Source organism: Salmo salar, chromosome 17 (assembly GCF_965601325.2).
Source record: "Salmo salar chromosome 17, fSalSal1, whole genome shotgun sequence".
Classification (NCBI taxonomy): domain Eukaryota; kingdom Metazoa; phylum Chordata; class Actinopteri; order Salmoniformes; family Salmonidae; genus Salmo; species Salmo salar.
Window position 1 is genome coordinate 66,841,003 of NC_138307.1, and position 21,328 is coordinate 66,862,330.

The 21,328-nt window shown below is 48.2% G+C and overlaps 1 protein-coding gene across 1 annotated transcript in view; it reads right to left on the reverse strand.

The window, feature by feature from the left end:
• Positions 1-21,328, reverse strand: part of LOC106609571 (staphylococcal nuclease domain-containing protein 1) — a 348,667-nt gene that overhangs the window by 302,506 nt on the left and 24,833 nt on the right. The window contains exon 10 of the mRNA XM_045700024.2: positions 13,719-13,823. Coding sequence (XP_045555980.2) covers positions 13,719-13,823 — 105 coding nt within the window. The remainder of the gene's footprint in view (positions 1-13,718; positions 13,824-21,328) is intronic.

Below are 21,328 nucleotides of genomic sequence, written 5' to 3' on the forward strand. Positions count from 1 at the left end.
TATGAGGCTTTCAAAAAGCTTCCTTGGTCTTTTTAGTTCAATCTGTGCTTGAAATTCAATACTTGACTGAGGGACCTTACAGATGTATGCATGTACACTACCGACCAAAAGATTTAGAACACCTACTCACTCAAGGGTTTCACTTTATTTTTTACTGTTTTCTACATTGTAGAATAATAGTGAAGACATCAAAAATATGAAATAACACAAATCGAATCATGCAGGAACCAAAAAAGTGTTGATATTTTAGATTCTTCAAAGTAGCCACCCTTTGCCTTGATGACAGCTTTGCGTACTCTTGGCATTCTCTCAACCAGCTTCATGAGGTAGTCACCTGGAATGCATTTCAATTAACAAGTGTGCCTTCTTAAAAAGTTAATTTGTGGAATTTTTTCTGTTCTTAATGCATTTGAGCAAATCAGTTGTGTTGTGACAAGGTGGGGTGGGTAATTCAGAAGATAGACTTGGTCTTTTACCAAATAGGGCTATATTATGGCAAGAACAGCTAAAATAAGCAAAGCGAAACAACAGTCCATCATTACTTTAAGACATGGTCAAAAACCATCAAGCGCTATGATGAAACTGGCTCTCATGAGAACCACCACAGGAATGGAAGACCAATAGTTACCTCTGCAGCAGAGGATAAGTTCATTAGAGTTACCAGCCTCAGAAATTGCAGCTCAAATAAATGCTTCACAGAGTTCAATTGACAGATACATCAACTGTTCAGAGGAGACTGTGTGAATCAGGCCTTCATGGTCGAATTGCTGCAAAGAAACCACTACTAAAAAGGACACCAATAAGAAAGAGAGACTTGCTTGGGCCAAGAGACACGCGCAATGGACATTAGACAGGTGGATATCTGTCCTTTGGTCTGGAGTCCAAATGAGATTTTTGGTTCCAACCGCTGTGTCTTTGAGACGCTGTGTGGGTGAACGGATGATCTACGCAGGTGTATTTCCCACCGTAAAGCATGGAGGAGGAGGTGTTATGGTGTGGGGGTGCTTTGCTGGTGACACTGATTTATTTAGATTCAAGGCACACTTAACCAGCATGGCTACCACAGCATTCTGCACCGATACGCCATCACATCTGGTTTGCGCTTAGTGGGACTGTCATTTGTTTTTTAACAGGACAATGACCCAGCACACCTCCAAGCTGTGTAAGGGCTATTTTACCAAGAAGGAGAGTGATGACGTGCTGCATCAGATGACCTTGCCTCCACAATCCTCCAACCAAATTGAGATTGTTTGGGATGAGTCGGACAGCAGAGTGACAGAAAAGCACCCAACAAGTGCTCAGCGTATGTGGGAACTCCTTCAAGACTGTTGGAAAAGCATTCCAGGTGAAGCTGTTGGAGAGAATGCCAAGAGTGTGCAAAGCTGATATCAAGGCAAAGAGTGGCTATTTGAAGAATTTCAAATATATTTCAATTTGTTCAACACTTTTTTTGTTACTACATGACTCCATGTATTATTTCATAGTTGAGGTCTTCGCTATTATTCTACAATGTAGGAAATAGTAAAAATAAAGAAAAACCCTTGAATGAGTAGGTGTCCTAAAAACTTTTGAATGGTAGTCTGTGTGTGTGTGTGTGGGGGGGGGGGGGGGGGGGAACAGAAGAAGGGTTAGTCATTCAAAAATCAACCCCTATTATTTCACACAGTCTCGGTTTTGGGACGGCAGGTAGCCTAGTGGTTAGAGGCAGGTAGCCTAGTGGTTAGAGGCAGGTAGCCTAGTGGTTAGAGCGTTGGACTCGTAACCAGCAGGTAGCCTAGTGGTTAGAGGTAGGTAGCCTAGTGGTTAGAGCGTTGGGCTAGTAACCAGCAGGTAGCCTAGTGGTTAGAGGTAGGTAGCCTAGTGGTTAGAGCGTTGGGCTAGTAACCAGCAGGTAGCCTAGTGGTTAGAGGTAGGTAGCCTAGTGGTTAGAGCGTTGGGCTAGTAACCAGCAGGTAGCCTAGTGGTTAGAGGTAGGTAGCCTAGTGGTTAGAGCGTTGGGCTAGTAACCAGCAGGTAGCCTAGTGGTTAGAGGTAGGTAGCCTAGTGGTTAGAGCGTTGGGCTAGTAACCAGCAGGTAGCCTAGTGGTTAGAGCGTTGGGCTCGTAACCAGCAGGTAGCCTAGTGGTTAGAGCGTTGGACCAGTAACCAGCAGGTAGCCTAGTGGTTAGAGCGTTGGACCAGTAACCCAAAGCCTGCTGGATCGAATCCCCAAGCTGACAAGGTAAAAATCTGTTGTTCTGCCCCTGAACAAGGCAGTTAACCCACTGTTCCTAGGCCGTCATTGTAAATAAGAATTTGTTCTTAACTGACTTGCTTAGTTAAATAAAGGTTCAATGGAAAGCCACAGAATTTTACAAAAACAAAATAATTAAATCCATTTTAATCCCACTTTGTAACACAAACTGTGAAGAAATCCAAGGGGCCTGAATACTTTTGCAAGGTGCTGTACGTGGAGTGCATTTGTGTGTGTGCAGACGCCGCAAAGTGTGTATGGCGTGTGCACGCTGGCTAGCCTGTAGAGAGAGAGAACGAACATTGAAGATGGAACTGTACATTGGGGGCCTTTGACTGCATGTGTAAAAACCTCCCTAAATAAATGAGCATGAAACAGTTGTAGAGAGAGACGGAGGGAGGGAAAAAGGAGTACACAGTGCCTGAAGTTTTAATACAAGACATACATGGCGCTAGCTCAAAAACACAAACAAAAACACACCCCAGCCATGTCAACAAACACTGTGCTTACACACACACACACACACCCCAACTCCTGGAACTCATTAATGATAGAATGTTTATATTTGCAGATGGCAGAGAGGCCTGTATCTTTGGCACATGACATGGACTATAGAAAGTGGATAAGCTGAAGAGACTGGTACTCAGGCTGCAGTCATCCATCTTCCACACACGACACACACTCACTATAACATCCCCTACGATCTTCAACGACACAGAGATTTTGTAGTTTTTTTAACATCCGAGTGCTCCTTTTTCTGTAAGAGTCCTCATGTGAAGTATCCTGAGGTAAGATGTTTTTAATTATTAAAGTCACAGCAGCTTTCCCCGTTTCTCTTGCGTCTGCGTATGTTTTCCGTACTACCACATCACACAATGCTACGCAGGTTGACCCATTGACGTAGCTAGCTAACACACTCCTCGCTAACTCCACTGTCAGTCTCACTGAGAACAATCATCATCATCATCATCATCTCTGCCTACTCTATCGTAGGCGATGACATAAGAGCTGCAGGGTTGTGCGTGGGCCAAAAACTTTCAGCCAATCGCAGGCAAGGAGCGCGGGGTCCAACCGGCGTAGGGGAAATGTCAAACAGCCAATGGGGTGTGAGATGAGTCACGGGGGACGTGCAGTGGGACGACCCCAGATGACGGGGTCAGCGCGCCACGCTGGAGGCCACAGGCACAACAAAATGAAGAGAACGCATGGAGAGACATGAGGGAGGAAGGAGGGTATGAAGGCATGAGGGAGTGAGATAGATTGCGAGAGAGCAAGAGGGGTGAGGGCATGAGCAGAGCAAAACAAAGAGGGGAAGAGCTACAGAATATAACATCTTCCAATAAATACAAACACAGACTGCAAAATAACACCAGGCACTTTGACGGCAAATAGATACTGTACGCAGAAGCATGACACACACACAGTTTAGCTGTAGAGATGAAATGAAGCTATTCTGTCCACATAAGTATGAGACATACACACTAGCTACAGCAAAGAGTCAGAACTATACATTCCACCTAAGGATGAGACACTTCCTGTGTATGTTCCCATTACATAAAGAAGACGGTTTGTCGTCATCTCTTATGCTATACGTTAACCCCCCATTACACACACAGGGAGGGAGTGGGTATAACAGTGACTCATTGAGCTGTTCTGACATCTCCCCCCTCTACTATTGCGTTTTCTCCAGGCTTGTCCTGCTGCCTGCTACTGCTGCAGAGGCTGGCTGGAGAGAGAGGGAGGGAGGGGAAGAAAAGAGCTGACTCCAACCCGGCCTGCTCAAAATAACTCACATCTGAAAATACACCACTGCCACACCAGAGGAGAGGAGGAGAGAGGGAAGGAGACAGATGGGAGGGATGAGAAAGTAAGAGGGGAAGAGTACATGGTTGAGTGAAAAAGAGAACGGAGAGGCGCCCAGAGGGGGGAAGAGAGAGAGAGAGGAAGCAAAGCCTAAAAAGGGTTGGTACCCTTAACATGAAGTCACGTTTCACTGTGACTAGTCACCATTGGTCCCACAGCCTGTCAATCAAAGGACATGTCGATGTCCCATGGTTGGAGGAAGTCCCAGGAACCAGAAAGGGAAAGAGGGGGGGGTGCAGAAGAGAGGGCTTGACAGCGGTTGTCATAGTTCATCTGTGCACTGGTCATCGCATCTGGCCCTGGAACCTCCCCATACGGCCACACACACACACACACGACTGGCCCTGGAACCTCCCCATACGGCCACACACACACACACACACACGACTGGCCCTGGAACCTCCCCATACGGCCACACACACACACACACACGACTGGCCCTGGAACCTCCCCATACGGCCACACACACACACACACACGACTGGCCCTGGAACCTCCCCATACGGCCACACACACACACACACACGACTGGCCCTGGAACCTCCCCATACGGCCACACACACACACACACACGACTGGCCCTGGAACCTCCCCATACGGCCACACACACACACACACGACTGGCCCTGGAACCTCCCCATACGGCCACACACACACACACACACACACGACTGGCCCTGGAACCTCCCCATACGGCCACACACACACACACACACACACACACGACTGGCCCTGGAACCTCCCCATACGGCCACACACACACACACACACACGACTGGCCCTGGAACCTCCCCATACGGCCACACACACACACACACACACACACGACTGGCCCTGGAACCTCCCCATACGGCCACACACACACACAGGACTGGCCCTGAAACCTCCCCATACGGCCACACACACACACACACACACAGGACTGGCCCTGAAACCTCCCCATACGGCCACACACACACACAGGACTGGCCCTGAAACCTCCCCATACGGTCACACACACACAGGACTGGCCCTGGAACCTCCCCATACACACACACGACTGGCCCTGGAACCTCCCTCCCCACACACACACACACACACACACACACGACTGGCCCTGGAACCTCCCCATACGGCCACACACACACGACTGGCCCTGAAACCTCCCAATACGGCCACACACACACACAGGACTGGCCCTGAAACCTCCCCATACGGCCACACACACACAGGACTGGCCCTGGAACCTCCCCATACGGCCACACACACACACAGGACTGGCCCTGAAACCTCCCCATACGGCCACACACACACACACACAGGACTGGCCCTGAAACCTCCCCATACGGTCACACACACACAGGACTGGCCCTGGAACCTCCCCATACACACACACACACACAGGACTGGCCCTGAAACCTCCCCATACGGTCACACACGCACAGGACTGGCCCTGAAACCTCCCCATACGGCCACACACACACACACACACACAGGACTGGCCCTGAAACCTCCCCATACGGTCACACACACACAGGACTGGCCCTGGAACCTCCCCATACACACACACACACACACACACACACGACTGGCCCTGGAACCTCCCCACACACACACACACACACACACACACACGACTGGCCCTGGAACCTCCCCATACGGCCACACACACACGACTGGCCCTGAAACCTCCCAATACGGCCACACACACACACACACACAGGACTGGCCCTGAAACCTCCCAATACGGCCACACACACACACACACACAGGACTGGCCCTGAAACCTCCCCATACGGTCACACACACAGGACTGGCCCTGAAACCTCCCCATACGGCCACACACACACACACACACACACACACACACACACACACACACACAGGACTGGCCCTGAAACCTCCCCATACGGCCACACACACACACACAGGACTGGCCCTGAAACCTCCCCATACGGCCACACACACACAGGACTGGCCCTGAAACCTCCCCATACGGTCACACACACACAGGACTGGCCCTGGAACCTCCCCATACGGCCACACACACACACAGGACTGGCCCTGAAACCTCCCCATACACACACACACACACACAGGACTGGCCCTGGAACCTCCCCATACGGCCACACACACACAGGACTGGCCCTGAATTCTCCCCATACGGCCACACACACACAGGACTGGCCCTGAAACCTCCCCATACGGTCACACACACACAGGACTGGCCCTGGAACCTCCCCATACGGCCACACACACACACAGGACTGGCCCTGAAACCTCCCCATACGGCCACACACACACACAGGACTGGCCCTGAAACCTCCCCATACGGCCACACACACAGGACTGGCCCTGGAACCTCCCCATACGGCCACACACACACACACAGGACTGGCCCTGAAACCTCCCCATACGGCCACACACACACACAGGACTGGCCCTGAAACCTCCCCATACGGCCACACACACACACACACACACACACACACACACACGACTGGCACCGGAACCTCCCCATACGGCCACACACACACACACACGACTGGCACCGGAACCTCCCCATACGGCCACACACACACACACACAGGACTGGCCCTGGAACCTCCCCATACGGCCACACACACACGACTGGCACCAGAACCTCCCCATATGGCCACACAAACACGACTGGCACCAGAACCTCCCCATATGGCCACACAGACACGACTGGCACCAGAACCTCCCCATATGGCCACACACACACAGGACTGGCCCTGGAACCTCCCCATTCGGCCACACACAGGACTGGCCCTGGAAACTCCCCAAAGTCCCAATTCAGCTTGGAGGGACAGGGAGGGGGTACACACACCCCCACCCCCCCTGTCTTTTACTGTGGAACTGAGGGAGGTCACAGAAGGCAGTGTAGCCACAAGCTGTGAGCGTGCACGTAAGACTACTTACGAGAAGCCAATTCCAGTCTGTCTACTGACACAGGCAGCTTAGGAGAACATGTGTGGGCTTCCTAACAAAATCAGGCAACTGATCAGGAGTGAGATTAGCATTTAGCAGACATCTGGCAGTATCGAAAGTAGGGCTAGCAGAGATGTCACCTTACATATAGTGCACGTACGTGGTGACATTTGGGATGTGGTCTTTCTGTCACCCCAGAAGCACGTCAGACAACTGGACCAGCAACACTGGTGACTTCCTTCCACTTCCAACTCTCAAACACTTTATCTCAAGGACAAATGCTGTACTGTGTCAATATGCATGTGTCCTTCCTACTCTGGGCGTCGCATTTGGCCTTTATGTAACACTAGGGTTAGCTAATAGAACGGACAGAGCCACAGAGACAGAGCCACAGAGACAGAGCCACAGAGACAGAGCCACAGAGACAGAGCCACAGAGACAGAGCCACAGAGACAGAGCCACAGAGACAGAGCCACAGAGACAGAGCCACAGAGACAGAGCCACAGAGACAGAGCCACAGAGACAGAGCCACAGAGACAGAGGAACATACAGCAGTGAAAGCACATCTTTGTCTCCATATGCTGGTCTTAACCCCTCTCCCAGCCTTCCCCAAACATACGACCGTGCAATGGAGCACAAAGTACATGCTGTCAAAGCATCTGGTACAGCCAGAGAGGGAGAGAGAGAGGGGGATACAGAGAGAGAGAGGGGGGATACAGAGAGAGAGAGAGAGGGGGGGGATACAGAGAGAGAACTACAGAAAAGGAGGGAGAGAGAGGGATACAGTGAGAGATACAGAGAGCTACAGAAAGAGAGGGAGAGAATAGAGGGCAGGGAGATTGAAGAGATGGTGGAGGGGGAGGAGTGGGTGGATGGATGAAGAGAGATGCAGACATGCCTGTCACAACAAAGGAAGCAGAGGCATACTGTACAGACACACTGGCCAATGAGGGAAGCAATGACTCTGCAAAGGATAAAGAGTGGAAAACAGACACAAAGAGCTCCCTGAGCCCTATACTACGAATCAGGTTTGACGAGTTATCGAGGTAACTTTGGTCAACTCTGAGTTCAACTCAGAATAACCAGTATTACAAAAGTCGCACGCCTTTTAGCCAGGTAAAAATGTTTATCCCAAAGAATCCTTCAGAACTAAAAGGCTACCTCAGGGCTAACTCAATTTATCCTGAATGAAGTGTCTGAGCCACGAGCTGAGGACCAATGAAACCAGATATCCTCCCTCTTGCAAAGATTACGTCATCATGTCCTTCATTTGAAGACTACTGATTAAATATTTTATTAAATCAAATGTTTTTTTTTGTATAATTCTTTTAAAATGTTTAAATACCTATCACATTACACATTTAGTAAAGGATTTGCTTTCCTGAGATGGCCTTTCGCAAAGTTCTAAATACAAACTGACAGCCGCAACCAACCAGAGACATAATCCATAGATGGTAGTTTACATTCAAGACAAAACTGGCAGCCATTGCTAGTGTACCCATGAGTTTAACAGTCACATTACCAGGGTCAGAGGTCACAAAACCCTTCTAAACTCAGCAAAAAAAGAAACATCCTCTCACTGTCAACTGCGTTTATTTTCAGCAAACATAACGTGTGTAAATATTTGTATGAACATAACAAGAGTCAACAACAGACATAAACTGAACAAGTTCCACAGACATGTGACTAACAGAAATGGAATAATGTGTCAATGAACAAAGGGGGGGGGGGGGGGGTCAAAATGTAAACGGGGGGGGGGGGGGGGTCAAAAGTAACAGTCAGTATCTTGTGTGGCCACCAGCTGCATTAAGTCCTGCAGTGCATCTCCTCATGGACTGCACCAGATTTGCCAGTCCTTGCTGTGAGATGTTACCCCACTCTTCCACCAAGGCACCTGCAAGTTACCAGAGATTTCCGGGGGGGGGGGGGGGGGGGGGCCCTACCGCTCCCATTCCGATCCATTGCAGGCACAGGCCGAAGATGCTGTGACACCGCCCCAGACCATGACGGACCCTCCACCTCCAAATCGATCCCGCTTCAGAGTACAGGCCTCGGTGTAACGCTCATTCCTTCGACGATAAACGCAAATCTGACTATCACCCCTGGTGAGACAAAACCGCGACTCGTCAGTGAAGAGCACTTTTTGCCAGTCCTGTCTGGTCCAGCGACGGTGGGTTTGTGCCCATAGGCGACGTTGTTGCCGGTGATGTCTGGTGAGGACCTGCCTTACAACAGGCCTACAAGCCCTCAGTCCAGCCTCTCTCAGCCTATTGAGGACAGTCTGAGCACTGATGGAGGGATCGTGCGTTCCTGGTGTAACTCAGGCAGTTGTTGTTGCCATCCTGTACCTGTCCCGCAGGTGTGATGTTCAGATGTACCGATCCTGTGCAGGTGTTGTTACACGTGGTCTGCCACTGCGAGGACAATTCACTGCAAGGACGATCAGCTTGTTCATTGAACAAGCATGGGAAACAGTGTTTAAACCCTTTACAATGAAGATCTGTGAAGTTATTTGGATTTTTAAGAATTATCTTTCAAAGGACAGGGTCCTGAAAAAGGGACGTTTCTTTTTTTGCTGAGTTGATGTATTATATATCTATGGCCACAAGGTAAAGAAGGAGTGATAGGGGTGGGAGGAAAAGATAGCTGTGCATTAATCAGCACAGCAAAGACGGCATTAACGATAAGTAATAAAATAAAGACAATTCTAAAAGTCTATTTCACACCATAGCCTGATGAATTTGCAAGATAACTTTTCTTTCAGCACAAATGTAAAGCGTGGCACTGACTCGGCCATGGATTGACGTTTCAGCATTGTCTCAATGCAGGAGCAGTTACAAGCCTGCTAGAGTTAGTGGCAGGCGGATGAGTAATATCCACCGTCGTAATACGGATGAAGCCTGACCTGGAATGTGAAGCTAACTGAATCTGGCTAGCTTCATACAGCTTAAGAGCAGCAGGTAGCCAAGCGTTTAGAGCGTTGGGCCAGAACTGAAAGGTCGCTGGTCAGAATACCCAAGCCGACAAGGTGAAAAATCTGCCAATGCGCCCTTGGGCAAGGCATTTAACCCTAATTTGCTCCAGAGGCACCGTACTACTATGGCTGACCCTGTAATACAACACCTCACTGCACCTATCTGGTGTATGTGACAATACATATTTATTTATTTTTATCCGGAGTAGATCTAGCTTGTTTCATAGTATACCACTCTGATCCACAAGAGACAACGCACCAGAGACAGGGGACAGAGAATGAGAGCAATAAGGGTGAAAGGGAAGGGAAAGAAGGAGAGGGACAAAGAGAGAGGAGGAGGAGTACAAAGTATTCTAATGATCTGAGATGCTAACAATGGAAGGGAGAGAGGGTGAAGAGGGGACAAGGGAGGAGGGGAAGATGCAGCATGAAGGGTAATAGAGGAAAAAGTAAAAGTGTATACCCTATAAGCCTCCAACTGCTAAATCATTGTCTATATTGACAGATTAATGTTCTCCCTGTCTGCAATAATTACACATTACAATATGAATAGAAATCCCCATGACGATCTTCAGACACCTCCAGTCTAAATTAGAAGAGATTATGCCATCTTAAGCAGCATTCTGAGTAGGCTATCAAAAAACAAATAAAGATACAAAATCAGACATAAAAAAAGCTTTAACCAGTCATACGCTTCATTTGAATGTGTATTGTGCCCATTTCCGTATATGACGGCACCGTTTTAAATCCATCTGCCGACTAGTAAGTATTGAAAGGTAGGCTATTCAAAAGCAACAGAAAAAAGGCCTGCAGCATATATTTGCTCCTACACTGCCTTGTCCGCATGTGAAGCGTTTCTTTAGCCGTATCTGTCCAAAACACCTGAGCACCCAATACAGGGTTTGTGGGTTGCAGGCTTTCGTTCCAGCCAAGCAGCAACGCACCCGATTCTACTCATCACCAATCAAGACTGATGAGTTGAAGTAGACTTGTTGCTGCTTGGCTGGAACAAAAGCCTGCAATCACACTGGCCCCATTGTACAATGAGATGTATCCTACGTAATGAAGTGCCTATGAGGAGATATTCAACCACTCTTGGTAGGAAACAACGCTCCGTCTTCACAGGGATTCCAGCCCACTCAGAACACTGTACACCCAACACTTCCAGCAGCGCATTAACATTTCAGTCATTTAGCAGACGGCATACATTTTTCATTCATTCATTTTAGATACGTCAGTCAGCACATTGGTGACTAATAGTTATTGTCAGCACCATTAAATACAGTACAAGAATTCACCAATGAGGCTTTCTTTTGTATATCGCTCTTCTTTGTCGTCCATGCCACAAAGAGCTTCTACGAGATAATAGTCCAAATTGAATTGGCTTGCGTCAGAAACAAAAAGCCTGTTACTGCCCACAAGAAGGACTCAACTCCAAGTTGCTCTCAGGGCTCGAGGCCATAGAAGTAGGATTCTACTGCTAACTGCTCCTCTCCAATACCAACGACTCCCTATTGACGCAGGCTGAAGGACAGCGGAAGAGAAGGCTGGCGTACTGAATGTACTTGACAACTAGGAACAATACAGGTAGGAGAAAGGGAAACAGGAAATGCCTCCTCCTCAGTCTCGGTTAGTGATGAAGCATCACGCAATCATAGTCTAGGTAGAAGTTGTTCCTGGTCCTCAACACTGATCTAGGATCAGATTACCCAACCCACAACCCAAACCATTAGAGGGGATGGTAAACTGACCTGGTATCAGTGGTAAGGGGGTACCATGCAGTCACTATATAGGGAACAGGGTGCCATTTCAGACAGAGCCCAGCATCAGGGAGTAAATAAAGGGAAACCTGGGCTCCTGAGTGGCACAGCGGTCTAAGGCACTGCATTTCAGTGCAAGAGGCATCACTACAGTCCCTGGTTCGAATCCAGGCTGTATCACAGCGGTGTAAGGCACTGCATCTCAGTGCAAGATGGGTCACTGCAGTCCCTGGATCGAATCCAGGCTGTATCACAGCGGTCTAAGGCACTGCATCTCAGTGCAAGAGGGGTCACTGCAGTCCCTGGTTCGAATCCAGGCTGCATCACATCTGGCCGTGATTATGAATCCCATAGGGTGGTGCACAATTGGCCCAGCGTCGTCCGGGTTTGGCCGGGGTAGGCTGTCATTGTAAATAAGAATTTGTTCCTAACTGACTTGCCTAGTTAAAGAAAAGGTTACCTTTTTTATTTTTTTACCAGAAAGTGCCTCCTCCTCCAATTACACTGAGTGTCGAATCATCATCATGGGGCCAATAGCAGACGGGGTCAGGGGTCGCCAGCTAATTCCAGTCTGGTCGTCCTGGCGGTGGCCACATGACTATATTTAGCTACTGTTCTTCTTCCATCATTAAGGGCTCCATTAAAAAACTCTGTCCATCTCTCTCTTTTCTTATTATACCCGACCAGAGAGATACTGAAATCTGATTAGGACTCTAGCAGGGCTTAGATGGGAGGAAACACACAAATGGAGAAGTGGAGATATACAGACATGTGGATGTGGTAGGGGTGTGTGTTTGTTGTGTACGAGAAGGGAACAGACTGAAAGTTGTGTTCTGATAGCATGAGTGTGACAGAGTAGTGACCGGTTAAGTATGCGTGCTTATAATTGTGCGAGTGCCTGGTGACAGTGAGTGTGCGTGCTTGTCTTTCAGTGGTGACTGGGAGTACATGAGAGGTGAATGATAGACCGTCAGTGTGTGCATTTGTCTCTCATTGTGTGAGCGCAGCGAGCTGTGAGTAAGGGAAAGGATGGATCAGCCCACTTATCTGCAGTGCTGCACTCAAACACACAGAGGTGGGTGGGAGAGACAGAGAGAGAGACACAGAGACAGTTACACAGAGGTGGGTGGGAGAGAGAGACACAGAGACAGACACACAGAGGTGGGTGGGAGAGAGAGAGACAGTTACACAGAGGTGGGTGGGAGAGACAGAGAGACACAGAGACAGACACACAGAGGTGGGTGGGAGAGAGAGAGACAGTTACACAGAGGTGGGTGGGAGAGACAGAGAGACACAGAGACAGACACACAGAGGTGGGTGGGAGAGAGAGAGAGAGAGAGAGACACAGAGACAGACACACAGAGGTGGGTGGGAGAGAGAGAGAGAGACAGAGACAGGTGGGAGAGAGAGAGAGAGACAGAGACAGGTGGGAGAGAGAGAGAGAGAGACAGAGAGACAGGTGGGAGAGAGAGAGAGACAGACACAGAGACAGGTAGGAGAGAGAGAGAGACAGACACAGAGACAGGTGGGAGAGAGAGAGAGAGAGAGAGACAGGTGGGAGAGAGAGAGAGACAGACACAGAGACAGGTGGGAGAGAGAGAGAGAGAGACACAGAGACAGGTGGGAGAGAGAGAGAGAGAGACACAGAGACAGACACACAGAGGTGGGTGGGAGAGAGAGAGAGAGAGAGAGAGAGAGACAGTTACACAGAGGTGGGTGGGAGAGACGGAGAGAGAGACACAGAGACAGACACACAGAGAGAAGAGACAGAGAGACAGACAAGGAATGCCTTTTCAAAGAAGACTGGGGGAGGGAAAGTGCCTTTCCAAACAGTGTCTCTGACAGCAGGCGCCCCTATGGAGCTGGTAATGATCCTCTGTGTCAGGGTGGGCAAGCCAAGGACAAGACACCAACACACACAACACAAAGACAGAGACGGGAGGGGGGGTGCGCGTACCTCGCCTTCGATCCTGGGGGGTCGGATGCTGGACAGGTGGATGGTCTTGTACTCGCCAGAGTTAAGCTTGACCACGACGGCGTCCGCATTGACGACCTGCATCACCTGGGAGAGAGGGAGAAAAGGAGGGAGGTCGAAAGGGAGGGGTGAGAGAGAAGGGTGAGAAATATTGTGGGAGAAAGAAGGGAAGGGACACAGAGATGGTGGGATAAAGTGGGGAGGGAGGAGAGAGAGTGGGAGGAGGAGCAGGAGGGAGGGAGGGGAGGGAGAGAGGTTAGTGAGGCAGCCATCGCGGCCCCATTTGGAGGACAGAGAGGACAGCTGCTTTCTAGAGAATTGGCACAGTGGGCTGAGCTGAACTGAGCCTAGTTTACACAGAGCAGAGCAGAGAGAGAGAAGGCTTTAGTCCGACAACAAACAATTCAAATGGTATTCATCACATGCTTCGTAAACAACAAGGTGTAGACCAACAGTGAAATGCTTAGTTACGGCTCTTCCCAACAGTAAAAGACACAGAAAACAGCAATAATAGAAAAAGGGCAAATGTGTAAAAAAGAAAAATGTAATAAAATACACAGAGTAACAGTAACTTGTCTCTATACACAGTAACTTGGCTCTATACACAGAGTAACAGTAACTTGTCTCTATACACAGTAACTTGGCTCTATACACAGTAACTTGGCTCTATACACAGAGTAACAGTAACTTGTCTCTATACACAGTAACTTGGCTCTATACACAGAGTAACAGTAACTTGGCTCTATATACGGTAACTTGGCTCTATACACAGAGTAACAGTAACTTGGCTCTATACACAGTAACTTGGCTCTATACACAGAGTAACAGTAACTTGGCTCTATACACAGTAACTTGGCTCTATACACAGAGTAACAGTAACTTGGCTCTATACACAGAGTAACAGTAACTTGGCTCTATACACAGTAACTTGGCTCTATACACAGAGTAACAGTACTGAGTCAACCTGCTGAGGAACAGTAACTTGGCTCTATACACAGTAACTTGGCTCTATACACAGAGTAACAGTAACTTGGCTCTATACACAGTAACTTGGCTCTATACACAGAGTAACAGTACTGAGTCAACCTGCTGAGGAACAGTAACTTGGCTCTATACACAGAGTAACAGTAACTTGGCTCTATACACAGAGTAACAGTACTGAGTCAACCTGCTGAGGAACAGTAACTTGGCTCTATACACAGAGTAACAGTAACTTGGCTCTATACACAGAGTAACAGTACTGAGTCAACATGCTGAGGAACAGTAACTTGGCTCTATACACAGAGTAACAGTAACTTGGCTCTATACACAGAGGAACAGTAACTTGGCTCTATACACAGAGTAACAGTAACTTGGCTCTATACACAGAGGAACAGTAACTTGGCTCTATACACAGAGTAACAGTAACTTGGCTCTATACACAGAGTAACAGTAACTTGGCTCTATACACAGAGGAACAGTAACTTGGCTCTATACACAGAGGAACAGTAACTTGGCTCTATACACAGAGTAACAGTAACTTGGCTCTATACACAGAGGAACAGTAACTTGGCTCTATACACAGAGTAACAGTAACTTGGCTCTATACACAGAGTAACAGTAACTTGGCTCTATACACAGAGGAACAGTAACTTGGCTCTATACACAGAGTAACAGTAACTTGGCTCTATACACAGAGTAACAGTACTGAGTCAACATGCTGAGGAACAGTAACTTGGCTCTATACACAGAGGAACAGTAACTTGGCTCTATACACAGAGGAACAGTAACTTGGCTCTATACACAGAGTAACAGTAACTTGGCTCTATACACAGAGGAACAGTAACTTGGCTCTATACACAGAGGAACAGTAACTTGGCTCTATACACAGAGTAACAGTAACTTGGCTCTATACACAGAGGAACAGTAACTTGGCTCTATACACAGAGTAACAGTAACTTGGCTCTATACACAGAGTAACAGTAACTTGGCTCTATACACAGAGGAACAGTAACTTGGCTCTATACACAGAGTAACAGTAACTTGGCTCTATACACAGAGTAACAGTAACTTGGCTCTATACACAGTAACTTGGCTCTATACACAGAGTAACAGTAACTTGGCTCTATACACAGTAACTTGGCTCTATACACAGAGTAACAGTACTGAGTCAACCTGCTGAGGAACAGTAACTTGGCTCTATACACAGTAACTTGGCTCTATACACAGAGTAACAGTACTGAGTCAACCTGCTGAGGAACAGTAACTTGGCTCTATACACAGAGTAACAGTACTGAGTCAACCTGCTGAGGAACAGTAACTTGGCTCTATACACAGAGTAACAGCAACTTGGCTCTATACACAGAGTAACAGTACTGAGTCAACATGCTGAGGAACAGTAACTTGGCTCTATACACAGAGTAAAAGTAACTTGGCTCTATACACAGAGTAACAGTAACTTGGCTCTATACACAGAGTAACAGTAACTTGGCTCTATACACAGAGTAACAGTACTGAGTCAACATGCTGAGTAACAGTAACTTGGCTCTATACACAGTAGCAGTAACTTGGCTCTATACACAGAGTAACAGTAGAAGAGCTGTCGGACTTCAAAAAGCCAAACCACTTCCAAATTACTGAAACAGTTTAACCCTTTTTATCAATAATTTCTTGGTTGGAAGCTGCTCCTTCTCCATGGCTATCACTGCCACTGTTTTGGCCTACATCACTCATTTTCCTGATTAATCGTGGCTACTCCATCACTCGAGGTGCTAAGTGGTTTTTAGTGGGCGTGTACCTCTCCATGTGCATATTGTCACTTCTCTGCACGTTCCTGCTGCGTCAGAGGTGAAATGGACTGCTGTACCTAATTATTCTATATCGACATTATCGAAAATGAATCCAAATGTTTTTATATCGTTATTGAGGTAAGTAATTTCCTCGATAATTATAGATATATCGCCCAGCCTTAGTAGATATCTACATATAACTATGAATAAAATCAGTCTACAGCACCGTATACTGTAGCTACACAGCAGAGCAGAGGGAGAGAAGAGCTGTAATCTACAGCACCACTCAGAGCAGAGGGAGAGAAGAGCTGTAAACCTACAGCACCACTCAGAGCAGAGGGAGAGAAGAGCTGTAATCTACAGCACCACTCAGAGCAGAGGGAGAGAAGAGCTGTAAACCTACAGCACCACTCAGAGCAGAGGGAGAGAAGAGCTGTAAACCTACAGCACCACTCAGAGCAGAGGGAGAGAAGAGCTGTAAACCTACAGCACCACTCAGAGCAGAGGGGAGAGAAGAGCTGTAATCTACAGCACCACTCAGAGCAGAGGGAGAGAAGAGCTGTAATCTACAGCACCACTCAGAGCAGAGGGGAGAGAAGAGCTGTAATCTACAGCACCACTCAGAGCAGAGGGAGATAAGAGCTGTAAACTACAGCACCACTCAGAGCAGAGGGAGAGAAGAGCTGTAAACCAACAGCACCACTCAGAGCAGAGGGGAGAGAAGAGCTGTAATCTACAGCACCACTCAGAGCAGAGGGAGAGAAGAGCTGTAATCTACAGCACCACTCAGAGCAGAGGGAGAGAAGAGCTGTAATCTACAGCACCACTCAGAGCAGAGGGAGAGAAGAGCTGTAATCTACAGCACCACTCAGAGCAGAGGGAGAGAAGAGCTGTAATCTACAGCACCACTCAGAGCAGAGGGAGAGAAGAGCTGTAATCTACAGCACCACTCAGAGCAGAGGGAGAGAAGAGCTGTAATCTACAGCACCACTCAGAGCAGAGGGAGAGAAGAGCTGTAATCTACAGCACCACTCAGAGCAGAGGGAGAGAAGAGCTGTAAACCTACAGCACCACTCAGAGCAGAGGGAGAGAAGAGCTGTAATCTACTGCACCACTCAGAGCAGAGGGAGAGAAGAGCTGTAATCTACAGCACCACTCAGAGCAGAGGGAGAGTAGAGCTGTAATCTACAGCACCACTCAGAGCAGAGGGAGAGAAGAGCTGTAAACCTACAGCACCACTCAGAGCAGAGGGAGAGAAGAGCTGTAATCTACAGCAACACTCAGAGCAGAGGGAGAGAAGAGCTGTAAACCTACAGCACCACTCAGAGCAGAGGGAGAGAAGAGCTGTAATCTACAGCACCACTCAGAGCAGAGGGGAGAGAAGAGCTGTAATCTACAGCACCACTCAGAGCAGAGGGAGAGAAGAGCTGTAAACCTACAGCACCACTCAGAGCAGAGGGAGAGAAGAGCTGTTATCTACAGCACCACTCAGAGCAGAGGGAGAGAAGAGCTGTAAACCTACAGCACCACTCAGAGCAGAGGGAGAGAAGAGCTGTAACTACAGCACCACTCAGAGCAGAGGGAGAGAAGAGCTGTAATCTACAGCACCACTCAGAGCAGAGGGAGAGAAGAGCTGTAATCTACAGCACCACTCAGAGCAGAGGGAGAGAAGAGCTGTAATCTACAGCACCACTCAGAGCAGAGGGAGAGAAGAGCTGTAAACCTACAGCACCACTCAGAGCAGAGGGAGAGAAGAGCTGTAAACTACAGCACCACTCAGAGCAGAGGGAGAGAAGAGCTGTAACTACAGCAACACTCAGAGCAGAGGGAGAGAAGAGCTGTAACTACAGCAACACTCAGAGCAGAGGGAGAGAAGAGCTGTAAACCTACAGCACCACTCAGAGCAGAGGGAGAGAAGAGCTGTAAACCTACAGCACCACTCAGAGCAGAGGGAGAGAAGAGCTGTAAACCTACAGCACCACTCAGAGCAGAGGGAGAGAAAAGCTGTAATCTACAGCACCACTCAGAGCAGAGGGAGAGAAGAGCTGTAAACCTACAGCACCACTCAGAGCAGAGGGAGAGAAGAGCTGTAAACCTACAGCACCACTCAGAGCAGAGGGAGAGAAGAGCTGTAAACCTACAGCACCACTCAGAGCAGAGGGAGAGAAGAGCTGTAAACCTACAGCACCACTCAGAGCAGAGGGAGAGAAGAGCTGTAAACCTACAGCACCACTCAGAGCAGAGGGAGAGAAGAGCTGTAAACCTACAGCACCACTCAGAGCAGAGGGAGAGAAGAGCTGTAAACCTACAGCACCACTCAGAGCAGAGGGAGAAGAGCTGTAAACCTACAGCAACACTCAGAGCAGAGGGAGAGAAGAGCTGTAACTACAGCAACACTCAGAGAAGAGGGAGAGAAGAGCTGTAATCTACAGCACCACTCAGAGCAGAGGGAGAGAAGAGCTGTAACTACAGCAACACTCAGAGCAGAGGGAGAGAAGAGCTGTAAACCTACAGCACCACTCAGAGCAGAGGGAGAGAAGAGCTGTAACTACAGCAACACTCAGAGCAGAGGGAGAGAAGAGCTGTAAACCTACAGCACCACTCAGAGCAGAGGGAGAGAAGAGCTGTAACTACAGCAACACTCCACGTACTGAACGACCGTAATATATTCACATTGCAATTGTCGGAGAAGTCAAGTACATTATAATGAACGATTAACATGGCCGTTTTGTGATGACTTTTAGATGTAACAAAAACACATTATGTAATACAACCCGACAACGAAATGTACCACCCAAACATTGTAAAAAGATATTGAAACTATACATCCTACTATCAGAATTATTTCTGCATCTTCATACATTGTAGAGCATCACATTGATCTATTGCCAGTCCTTTTAACTTACGCTAAACTGTTTGTTCCACAGTTCCAGCCTCAAACGCACACAAGTCCGCGAATTGTATATACACACATTCCACATGGAGAGGGGATTCCCGGGAGAGAAGGGGAGGGAACAGAGAGATGGACATCAGTCAGGATTCGCGCTGTGACTGATCCATCCCACTCCAGTGAAAAAGGCTACAATCGCTCTCCATTTTACCAACTAAATGTTTTTTTCCTCTCCAACGCAGAAGGAGAAACAGATTGGTAATAAAGTGACGAGAGAGAGAGAGAGAGAGAGAGAGAGAGAGAGGAGAGAGAGAGAGAGAGAGAGAGAGAGAGAGAGAGAGAGAGAGAGTGCTGGGACTGGCTGGGACAGAGGGAGAGGGAGAGGATGGCTGCCAAAACATAAAGAGAAATGACTGACAGACCCACTTGTGACATTCACAAACATGAAGTCTACATCAAGCTCAGCTGGGGAACAGTGGACAAGTTGAGGCCCACCCGCCCACACAGAGAGATCAATGTGTGGTATAAACAAAATGGGCTGTACATCAAGATCACTTGGGAAAGGCACAAACACACCCACTCAGACCTACCTGTGACATACACAGCAAACATGGGCTGTACATCAAGCTCACTTGGAAGGGTGGGCAAACATATCAAGCTCACTTGGAAGTAAGCACACGCACGGGTCACACACACTTGGTCGGATCAATGATCCAACCCCATCAGATCTTACATTGTTTTAGAGAACGTAGGATGAGGGAAGGATGACTAGTATTTGAACAGGCCCCAATTGCTGAGATATACATGGGAGACAACCACCCTTGGATACCAGTCAAGCTTGTGTGGGCAGCTATTGGGAATCGGGCTTGGAGCTAGACCAATTTTAGAGAAATCCTGAACACACAAGCACCTCCCTCGAGGCATTCTGAGATGCTCAGTTAGTCCCATAGCTGACTGGGGGGAGAGAAGAAGAGAGGCAGACGGGAGAAATAATACCTCTGCAAATAGTTTTACCGTTGGGGATGGAGGGAGAAATTAACCTGCCCACATACACAACACACTGACAGACAGAGAGAGAGAGACAGAGAGAGAGGACTCCTAACACCTCAGTTCCATGGTCCCAGTGCGGGGGACTCGAAGCGCTACACATCTCTCCATTTCCAAAAAATCTAATCTGTTGTACCAACCTACACACTCCTCAACATTGTAACAAGGTTGTTCTCCAACTCTGGCACCACAAAGGAAAACGTGAGTCTCCTTCCTCTCTCCCCAAATAAATAAATCAACGGTTATGTTGAGAAGAGAAGCAGAAAATGGCTGGCCAGCACATTTAGACTGGGTAATTGGCAACTGTTTATTCGAGAGAGAGAAAGGACAGAGAGAAATACACAGACGGGGAGAGAGAGAAATACACAGAGAGAGAGAGAGAGAGAAATACACAGAGAGAGAGAAATACACAGAGAGAGAGAGAGAGAAATACACAGAGAGAAATACACAGAGAGAGAGAGAGAGAGAGAAATACACAGAGAGAGAGAGAGAGAGAGAAATACACAGAGAGAGAGAGAAATACACAGAGAGAGAGAGAGAGAGAAATACACAGACGGGGAGAGAGAGAGAAATACACAGAGAGAGAGAGAGAGAGAGAGGACAGAGAAATACACAGAGAGAGAGAAATACACAGAGAGAGAGAGAGAGGACAGAGAAATACACAGAGAGAGAGAAATACACAGAGAGAGAGAAATACACACAGAGAGAGAAACACACAGAGAGAGAGAAACACACAGAGAGAGAAATACACACAGAGAGAGAAATACACACAGAGAGAGAAACACACAGAGACAGAGACAGAGAGACAGAGAGAGAGACAGAGAGAGAGAGAGAGAGAGAGAGAGAGAGAGAGAGAGAGAGAGAGAGAGAGAGAGAGACAGAGACAG